The sequence below is a fragment of the Tasmannia lanceolata genome, unplaced genomic scaffold (assembly GCF_043159265.1).
Source record: "Tasmannia lanceolata isolate RefF3 unplaced genomic scaffold, GAP_Taslan_0.1 ptg000003l, whole genome shotgun sequence".
NCBI lineage: Eukaryota > Viridiplantae > Streptophyta > Magnoliopsida > Canellales > Winteraceae > Tasmannia > Tasmannia lanceolata.
Window position 1 is genome coordinate 60199833 of NW_027518680.1, and position 10455 is coordinate 60210287.

General features: G+C 42.2%; 1 protein-coding gene across 3 annotated transcripts; it reads right to left on the reverse strand.

Annotated features, from left to right (window-relative positions):
* Positions 1-1911: 1911 nt before the first annotated feature.
* On the reverse strand, positions 1912-10050 carry LOC143857499 (uncharacterized). Of its 3 annotated transcripts, none has more exons than XM_077367940.1 (5): positions 9047-10050; positions 2873-2948; positions 2510-2583; positions 2346-2414; positions 1912-2264 (listed from the first exon to the last, which is right to left on the reverse strand). In XM_077367940.1, the coding sequence occupies exons 2-5, from the start codon at positions 2946-2948 to the stop codon at positions 1941-1943; spliced, it is 543 nt and encodes a 180-aa protein (XP_077224055.1). In that variant the 5' UTR covers positions 9047-10050; the 3' UTR covers positions 1912-1940. The 3 variants fall into 3 exon arrangements, with proteins under 3 accessions (XP_077224055.1, XP_077224064.1, XP_077224049.1); XM_077367949.1 differs by lacking the exon at positions 9047-10050 and adding an exon at positions 4552-4622; XM_077367934.1 differs by lacking the exon at positions 9047-10050 and adding an exon at positions 3130-3976.
* Positions 10051-10455: the final 405 nt, after the last annotated feature.

Sequence of the window (10455 nt, forward strand, 5' to 3'; positions counted from 1 at the left end):
GGTGGAATGAAGTGACTGCTTCAGGTCCGGCGGATGTAGTGATTGGAAAAAAAATGTGTTACATTAAGAAGAAATTGAATGAATGGAACCAGCAGACCCAGAGAGGAGATGCGGAAAGGAAAGAAGAGACTATTTTCTAGAATTCAAGAGATATCTGGAGCTGATGAGGAGGGTGCTGCCTCATCGGATGAACTCGAGGAGATGGGTTCTCTAAAAATAGAATTTAATCGGGTGGTGTCTCAGGAAGAGATTTTCTAGAGGCAGAGATCAAGCGTAGAGTGGCTAAAGAAGGAGACAAAAATAGAGCCTATTTCCATATTTCTAGTGCAAGAAGGCGAGGGAACCGAGTTTCATCTTTGGAGGTGGATGGAAACCTGAACGAGAAGGATGCCATAGTAGAGGACATTGTTAGCTTCTGCTCGGGCCTATAGTCTTCTGAGAAGGTGACCCGCCCGTCAACATCCTGATGGAGTGACCTTCAGCATGTTGGAGGAAGGCGAGAGAGTCTCTTCAGAAAAACCTTTCGACGAAGAAGATATAAGACTGGGCTTGTTTGCCTTAGGCAGAGATAACGCTCCAGGGCTTGATGGATTTTGTATAGCATTTTTTTCAGGGGTGCTGGGATTACGATAACGGTGATCTCCTAACTACTGCAGTTCAAAGTAACTCAATAGAGAGAGAGAGAGAGAGAGAGAGAGAGAGAGAGAGAGTCTAACGACTGCAGTTCAAGATTTCTTTAGAAGGACCTTCAATTTATAATGATATCCCTCTAAATAAGTCATAACTACAATGCCCTCTAAATCTTGGAAATAAAAACTTTTCAAAGGACAATTTTCTGCAAGAAATGTTTTTTCTACCATCCAAACAAGATGCTAGTCTCAGTAGGTTCACCCATAGTTACAATGGCGCTGTTTTAGCCAAATGGATTTTCATTTTGCTAGCTGCTATCGTAACATTTTTATTTGTGAAGTTTTAGTAGGTTAGACTGATTTGAAGTTGATTTGTAGGCAAGTGACATGTTTGCCTCCCCTTTTATTTACTTTTGACAGCCCCATCTAGTGTGTTTATGACTACTCTTTTACACTAGAGGAGTCTGTCCCAAGTAAGAGAGAGGGGGGGGAGGGGGGGGGGGAGAATTTCTTTATATTTTCTGCAATTAGCTTCACATTTCATACATAAGCTTAAATAAAACCAAATATGCTAATGTGATTGCAGCCTTATTCCTCTTTGATAGTATCAGTTGCAGAAGCAACACATCATTCATGAGTTCCATATGAAGTGGTCAAATGTTTATGCTCTATTTGTTTTGGATTGAGTCCACAACTGATTTTTGGAATCAAAATCCCATTCAATTATGAGTACACTAATCCGTTTTGGTCTCAGAATCTATTCTCAAAATCTAAAACGGGGCTTGGTGATTTGGTATCCATTGCACATATTCCTGTAGAGACATCACCCATTGCCGCACAATAAATCAGCAAATTTTGCATAGTTGCATGACTTTGTGCTAATCTATTACATGAACTAGTCAATATGGTGCAACTCTGGTGTGTAGGATGTTTGTGCTCGTGTTAATTTTGTTCATCGGGTTGCTTCTTTAGTCCCCAAATCTGGTTTGCTATAGCTAGGGATGCGATTCAGGTTGGTTCGGGTAGGGTTGAGCTTTTGCTTTAAAAAAAATGAAATCAACCTGAAGCAGAGATAAAACCATCTTATTGAAGCATATTATGCCACAGAAACCATGATTACTGTTTCATGATCACAACACAATGTGAAAACATGTAGAAGGTGAGCAGATTCTTTGATAATCTTGAACCCTATTGGGCATGCTGGTAAATACAGTTCTGCATTTGATTATGATATGAAGAAAGAACAATTGCTCAAAATCACAGAAATGGATGCAAGACAACATTGAAAGTGAACGCACAGTTCAGGATTCATCATATAGCCAAATTAAAAGTGCTTGACATTAATAGTGTAGGTCTCATCCAAGTTAGAGTTGAAAATAGCAAGATCGTTAGAGCTCCAATTTTCCGGGAGAAAAGAAAATAGCAAGAGTTCCGCTTCCACTTTTCCAACCAGATGAAGTTCCACTTCCAATTTTCCAGACAGATGAATAGGCATGAAATCAACTTTTCGGACAGATGATGAGGCATGAGCTCCACTTTTCGGGACAGAAGAATGGCAAGAGGGATCACATCCTTCAGCTTGAGATCGTTGCCCTCTACTTTTCGGTTCAGATGACTAAGCACACAGGATAACCTCTGTAGTTAAAAATGCAGATGAGAGAAGGCAAATATGTTAAAATTGAGAGAATAGATGACTTATGGGAGGAGAAGATGTACCTCATGTGTGTCTCTTGACCGTAAGAGTTCCAATCGCTCGGACAGACTCAAGTTTAACAGATTGACAAGCTGCAATCAGATATTTAGCCAAGTAAAATGATTGAATTAACGAGTCCATAGAAAAACAAAAATGCGGCGGAAGAATAGATAGAACGAATGAATACCCAGAAACTAAAGCTCTCAGTATCATGTGGTCGGGGCATCCGCATTCCACGCCTATAATGCCATGGCCTCTTAACTGCAAATCAGGTTTTCTATCATGAACTCTAGCAAATGAAAGAAATTACTTTCCTTTCCGACTCAAAATAATTGGGTAAAAGGTGAAAACTTAATCAGATAATCATGAAGCAACCAATGAAGGCACACACAACTTATACAACATTAATATACATATACCATTAAAAAAACAAACAAACATACAGATATGTAAGAACAGGAGCAGTTCCACATAAATATCTTCCTAGCGCAGATCCAGAACTGAACAGAACGTAAAATTTGTTTCTATACTCTCAGATTTAGTGTTTTACCCTGTCTTACTGCTTCTTCCCGCCGCATTAACAATATACGAGCCTGATCAGCTGCTTCACGAGCCATGTCGTGCATCTGTTAGTATAAAAAAAAAAGAACAAATAAAATATCACCATGATGGATGGAGATGCATTTGTGCAATTTCTTCAATGTGTTGATGTGCAAAACATGCTTGTATATTTATTTGATTTGTGCACCATGCTAGCCATGGATAGACTCATCAAAGGTAGAGTAATTACTAATAACCAATGCTTACAGAGCAACTGCAACTTGCAAGCCTCTAGAACAACAGTTTCTCACTTTCTCCACAATATGGCTTACTGTCGGCCTTTAAAGTGTTGGCACACACATTGGCCTGTGGTGGCATCTTGCACCCTTGCCAATGTGCACTTGGAACATCAAGGTGGGAAGAAGGCAATGGGACCAAGGCTTTGGCATGTCAAAGAGAATAGGTGTGGGCTATGCACGAATTGCACAGGCAAGCATTGGTGGGAACACACTAGTATGGATGGGACACACGAATGGCACATAGCATGTGGCTGGTAGGCACTAGCTGGTGGGCGGCACTGATTGGTGGGCGTTGGCTAAACAGAGAGGCAAAACGCGGCACACAATGGGTCAGATGCACAATAGGCATTGGCCAAGGCGTGGCATGGAATGCAGCAGTGCGCGGGTGACAATTGGCAAGCGCTTGGGCGTGTTTGCACATGAAGGAAACGGTTGCAAGCGGTTAAAAATCAAACCAAGGCATGCTTGGTCGTGTTCAAAGGCTTGTGAAAAAGGAAGGCAAACCAAAGGCTATTGGTGGGCGGTTTTGGCACGGGCTTGCACACATGGCAGCAAGGCATTGGCTTGCACATGCACATTGTGAAGACCACTTAAGGCAATTGTGCACACATCATGGCTGGATGGTTATGCAACTGCTATGCCACATGTTGGCTTGTCATTTGTAACTGCTTAGGCACATGGATTGTGGAAATTCGAATGTAATGGGCATATATGTGCCAATGCCCAATTCAACATATGCATTGTGGTGAGAATTCCCTTTGATTTGTACTATGGCAATAGTGAAATCCGTGGAGTTGATAAAGATTGGCCAAACCACGTTAAAAAGTCTCTTGTGTTGTGTTGGTGTGTGTATTGTTGTTGATTTGTGTATACTTTGTGTATGCAATCTTGTGTGGCTGACTTGTAGAGTGCAAGGCCATCACGGACAGCCCCTCTATCAAAGAAATTTTGGTTTTGTGTGAGTTGCACCGTGACACCTACCATCATTTGACCAATGGTTGAAAAGCCAAGGAAAATATGTTAAGATAGGCTAGTTGATATGTTTTATTCATATGAAATTAGTATAGGGCCCATCATACTTAGGGTTCACAATGGCATTACAATAAAACACCCTGAACCAGAAAGATAGGCCAGCGGGTACGCTGTGGTCGAATGCCTTAGGGCACCCACCCATCCACCCACAGAATCTTCATTAAGAAGAGATAAAGAAACAAAATTAAGGCCCAATCGAGAAGAGCAGCCCAAGAAAAAAAAAACAGCAGCAGCAGTCTAGTAGCTACCAGAATCTAGGGTCTACGAACAACAGGCATGTATCTCTATTAACAAGATTTCCAATAAAGATACCCTCATTTGAAAGCCTATCAGCCTCCGCGTTGGATTTCCTATTGACCTGACCTAAATGTGATGTCCTTCGAGTCTGTCTAACACCTCTTCAAATATGTCCACAAGTTTCTAAGACAGACCCTTCTCTAATCCATCGGGTCACAATTGGGGAGTCTCATTCAATATACAACAGAACTTATAACTCAAAAAATGAACGAGAAACTGAACTCCTGGAATAAGGGCCAACGCTTCCGCTATTGTAGAGTTAATATCCAACACTTGCACGCCCCCCTCAACTTCCTTCTAATCTCTGACACTTGCAAATCCATAAATAGTTGTCATCACATCCCATTCGACACTACAGCACTGGTAGGAGGATTTGATCTCAGACAGCAGATACCGTTTTTCCGTCATCTCCATGGACCGTGCTCTCATAGGCAAGGAACGAGTGCACACAAATGAAGATGGTGAAGATGGTTAAAAATTAGCTTTTAGATGTACTTAAATTTTGAAAGATACATATGAAAATGGTTAGAAACTATTATTTTTTGATGTGCTTGAATTTTGAAAGATATATAAAGAAAATATTACATACACGCTCCCTTGGCGCTCCCAAACTTAGACTCTTCTAGAACCCACGCTTCCCCGCCCCCGCTCCCGCTCCCGCCCCCACTTCGTGCTTCTAAGTGAAATGCAAGTATGCAACCATTGGATCTCCCGGTTCCTTGCCTATGAGAGCACGGTCCATGGAGATGACGGAAAAACGGCATCTGCTGTCTGAGACCAAATCCTCCTACCAGTGCTGTAGCGTCGAATAAAGATTTTAGTCCCCCCCCCCCCCCCCCCCCCCCCCCCGCCAATCTTTTCTTGCTTGTCATGCTTCTCACGTTTGTTTCCCACGACTAGGGGCCTCCAAGTATTTTCTTCTTTTCTTTTACGTAGACAAAGATAAAAAATGTGAAAGATGTTAGCTCTGGCCCCCATCAGGCGCAAATCATTGTTTTGAAAATCTTACTATTAATGATTCAAATCAAATCTTATGGATTACGATTAGAATCCCATGATTGAATCTTAATTTGTACAAATTTTACAATTCGATCGTAAATCGCATGATTTATACGATTCATGTGATTTATCCTAATTAAGTTTTCTATCAAAGAAAATAGGATTTTCTTTCAAAAGACTCACTTTCCTTTTTTGCATTAGAAGAATCCTTTAAAAACCATCTCATTAGCATGATTTTAAATTTCGACCGAAATTCAAAATGTCGGGCCGAAATCGATTTCGGATTTCAGCCCAGCCAGAATGTCGGATTTCGGCCGAAACTGAAACTGAAAACGAAATTTCAAACATTGCTCATCAGAATGAACAACACAAAGAAAGAGGAGTTTGAATGAATCGAGCCATCTTGAAGCCTTGAACTAGTCACGCACAATGCAGGGTAGGGTTGCAAGAAACTATCAAGGATCCAGTCTGGTTGGGTTTTATTTTTGGAAAACCCGTGATTTATAAATCCGGCTATACGCAAGATAGTTTCTCGGGTTGGGTCGGGTCGGGTTTTTCAACATCATCACCTTGATCATAACCCGTGTATGTGCAGATACTAATGGATAAGTTGGCATGACTAGATGCAACGAGGAAACCAATCTTATTAGTATAAGGGAACTTACAAATCTTTTTTGCATGGTTGTTCTGATAAGTTTTCCAATTTCTTTGAATAGTTGTTGCCTGTTGCTCCAATTTGCCTCCAAATAAGACCTTTGTTGTATATGTTGTTACCTATTTTTCTTCCTTACACCCCAACTATAGGTCTGCAATATATGACTCAAGTCCATTTGAGTCAGCCAGTTCTTGTTTGATATTGCTACATTCCAATGGTTCCATACACTCAAATGGAGAAGATATCCACGCATGAATGATGTCATGGCATAGTTTCTGTTGTGGATAGACTCATGACCGTCAAATCTTATACACACACATCTCTCTCTCTCTCTCTCTCTATCCGAGGAATTCCTCAAACAAAAAAAAGGCAAAGTCCGGTATTTGACAAAGATCTTTCTATCAATAGATAGGAAAGGAATGAGTGTTCGATATATGGGATAGGATCCATCTGCTCTCTCTCATAATGTATGTATTTCTTAATTGATTTCCATTTAGAGAGAGAAGATATAACGATATAAAATCTCTCTCTCTCTCTCTCTCTCTCTCTCTATATATATATATATATATATATATATATATAGAGGAGTAGTTTTGCTAGGATTGCCAAAACTATTGCTAGATAATAGTTTACCATAAGGCACAAAAACTATAGTTGCAACTCGGGTCGAGCGGGTCAGGTTTTTCCAGAACCCTGCCCTACCCTACTTGCTAGCTCGGGTTGGGTTGGGGCTTTTTAATAAAAAAAAGTAGAGATTCCTAAACCCGGACCATGATTTTTTTGGGTCGGGAAGTTGCAAACCTACCTGGTTACTTGATGAGGGAGGCAATATAATAAGGAGAACATTAATGACCTATGATTTGTGGACACGGACAAGAGTGTCGCGTGTCGACACAGTCACAGAGTGTCGGACACGGCAAACTCCCAAAAATTAGAAATGGGGACATGGATAAAATAGAAAGTACATATAATCATGATTTGTGGGTGTGCTGAGTTTCGGCATGGATACGAGGTATCTGACATGGAAACCCCTAAAAATCTAGAAATAAGGGCACACTCATATACATACGTACATATAAAGTTACCGACACGTCTAGCAGTAGACTTGAAAGTGTCTAAAGGAGTGTTGACAGACGTGGACATGGGTGTCGTGTTCGACACGACACGTGTGTCGGCAATAAATTCAAAGTGTCGGCCAAATCATAGTTAATGACTAACCAATATGACATTTTATAATTGATAATTGTCATAATGTTTGAGACTTTGGAGAATTAATATGATCTTGTGTCTTTTATTATTTTTAAGAGGTGACTCGTGCCAAATTGAGAGAGTAAAAAGAGGTAGGTGTAGACCGAAAATAACATGGGTAGAAACAGTGAGGAAAGACTTGATAGCTAGGAACATAACAGAGAACATAACCTTGGATATGATAGAATGGAAGAAAATGATCCACGTAGAAGAACCCAACTAGAACCAGGATTAGAGCTGGGTAGATCCCTTTTACCTTCTTCATGAATTTTTTTTCTAAAGGATTCATTTAGCCGACCCCAGCTAGCTTGGGACAAAGGCTTTGTTGAGTTGAGTTATCATAATATGCATTGTTTGCTAACTAACTTGTCACGTACTAGTCATCTCTTTCCCATCCAAACCCATGCACTTATCATGACTATTTTATGGCTAGTTTATAATTAAATTAATAAATTTGGAAGAAAAAAGAATAAATGGCTATTTTATGAGCATTACTAGGAAAATGGGAATCCGTTTTGTTCACAAAAAAGGCAATAAAGGGAGCCCGAATCCCCGTGAAACACATTAATGCCTTGAAAATGACTAAATCCACGATCATTTCCATTGTTGTCTTTCTTTTCTAGACGGGATTTCGTTTCCAAAGTGTTTTCCCTATTTTATATTTCTTTGATTGGTTATGCTTTTTTAATATCTTTAGCTATATGAGGTATCGCTCATATATATATATATATATATATATATATATATATATATATATATATATATATATATATATATATAGAGAGAGAGAGAGAGAGAGAGAGAGAGAGAGAGAGAGGAAATGGTTTGGGTGCAGCTGCACAGATAAGCAATCTGTGCATGGCGGCACAAACCATAGTGGGGGCCATATTTTTTGGGGGATCCAAAGCATTCATTTGGAAGGCCCTTCCATGGAGAGGGTGTGTACAAAAAATCAGCCCTATAGGATCATCCTAACTCAATCAAAGTTGGAGGGGAAAATGGACAGACACTGTTTTTGCCCTTTTTTTCCCTCCACAAATGGCAGGGCTAGGATGATCCTAAAGGGCTGATTTTTGGTACACACCCTATCCATGGAAGGGCCTTCCAAATGAATGCTTTGGATCCCCCCAAAAAAGTGGCCCCCCACGGTTTGTGCATCCATGCACAGATAGCTTATCTGTACACAAACCATTTCCTCGTGTGTGTGTGTGAATCTTACAATTTATTATACGATTTGATCCCGATTATGATATACAATTCGATTCCGATTTTCAAAACATCGGGGCTAATAACTACCTCGAATAAGCAACTTTCCCTATTTTACCCCGCAGGATCCAATACTTAGGTGGCAATTTCTGTCCACAACATATTAGCATGTGGCATATTATCCTTTTTAGTCCCTATCCACGATCACAGCACCTTAGATTGGTTCAGGACGTGACAATATCTTTTGAAAATTAAAAAATTAAGTGCACTACATAGCTAGCGACATAAACTGACCAAGAGTGGAACTGAACAGAGCCTCACATGGCACATGGCAAGGTTGCTAACGTGTGAAGAGGCTGTTTGTTTGGTTCCACTCTCAGCCACCAACTCGGCTACCATATCATTATTCTAAAAAAATAACAGAAGCAAAAGATGGAAGGAGGCTTACTTCTTTCTTTGTTGTCCTTTCTAGCAGAGAGTTATCATGAATCCTGTTAGACCGAAAATCGGTAACAGGTACGACAATGACGTAAGAGCTGAGCTAGATGACCAGAAGAGCTGAGTCCTGAGGGACCGGAGTGAAGGGGAGCGAAGTGGCTGAGTCCTGCTATGAGGGCTGAGTCCTGCACAAGACAATCGAGGTCAGAAGACCAACTCGGGTTTTACTCCGGACAGGCCCTTCGACACTCAAGTCAGTATGAGCAGGAGTGCAGAGCTAGTCTTAAGAGTTTTGGGTGGAGAGAGGATTTTTTCGCATTATCCGCTGGTTTAAGCTTTGAACCCCTATTTATAGGGGACAACCTGGTGAGGTATCCAAGACAGGTGTCCTGGACGGGTGGCGGCCTGTGAGAGGCTGGAGTTCACCTACTCCAGGATAGGTGGCGGCCTGTGAGAGGCTGGAGCTCACTTACTCTGGGACAGGTGGTGGCCTGTGAGAGGCTGGAGTTCACCTACTCCAGGACAGGTGGCTGCCTGTGAGAGGCTGGAGCTCACCTACTCCAGGACAGGTGGCGGCCTGTGAGAGGCTGGAGTTTTACACCCCATCAGTTGCCGCCCAGTTTTCCAAGTCATTGAGTGACTTGGGAAAGTGTGGTTGATCGCGCGTCTGGATAGGCAGGTGTTGTGTGGAAATGAATCTGGGAGTTCAGTTTGGAGATCCAGTCCAGAGTCCGAAAAAAAGATAAATCTGGAGGTCCAGTCCGGAATCCGGCTGGAATTGAGTCCGGAGGTCCAGTCCGGAGTCCGGCTGGAATTGAGTCCGGGGTTCGTCAGTCCGGAGTCCGGCTGAAGGTGAGTCTGGGGTTCGTCAGTCCGGAGTCCGGCTGGAGGTCCAGTCCGGAGTCCGGCTGAAGGTGAGTCCGGGGTTCGTCAGTCCGGAGTCCGGCTGGAGGTCCAGTCCGGAGTTCGTCAGTCCGGCTTGGGCCGGACTGGATTTTGTCGTTTAGCGAACGCGTCATATCCAGTTCGGCTTGGGCCGGACTGGTTTTTGTCGTCTTGCGTCCAGTCCGACTGGAGCCGGACTGGTTTTTGTCGTTTTGTAGAAACGCGTCATATCCAGTCCGACTTGGGCCGGACTGGTTTTTGTCGTTTTGTAGAAACACATCATATCCAGTCCGGCTTGGGCCGGACTGGTTTTTGTCGTTTTGTAGAAACGCGTCATATCCAGTCCGGCTTGGACCGGACTGGTTTTTGTCGTCTTGCGTCCAGTCCGGCTGTGGCCGGACTGGTTTTTGTCGTTTTGTAGAAACGCGTCATATCCAGTCCGGCTTGGGCCGGACTGGTTTTTGTCGTTTTGTAGAAACGCATCATATCCAGTCCGGCTTGGGCCGGACTGGTTTTTGTCGTCTTGTAGAGACG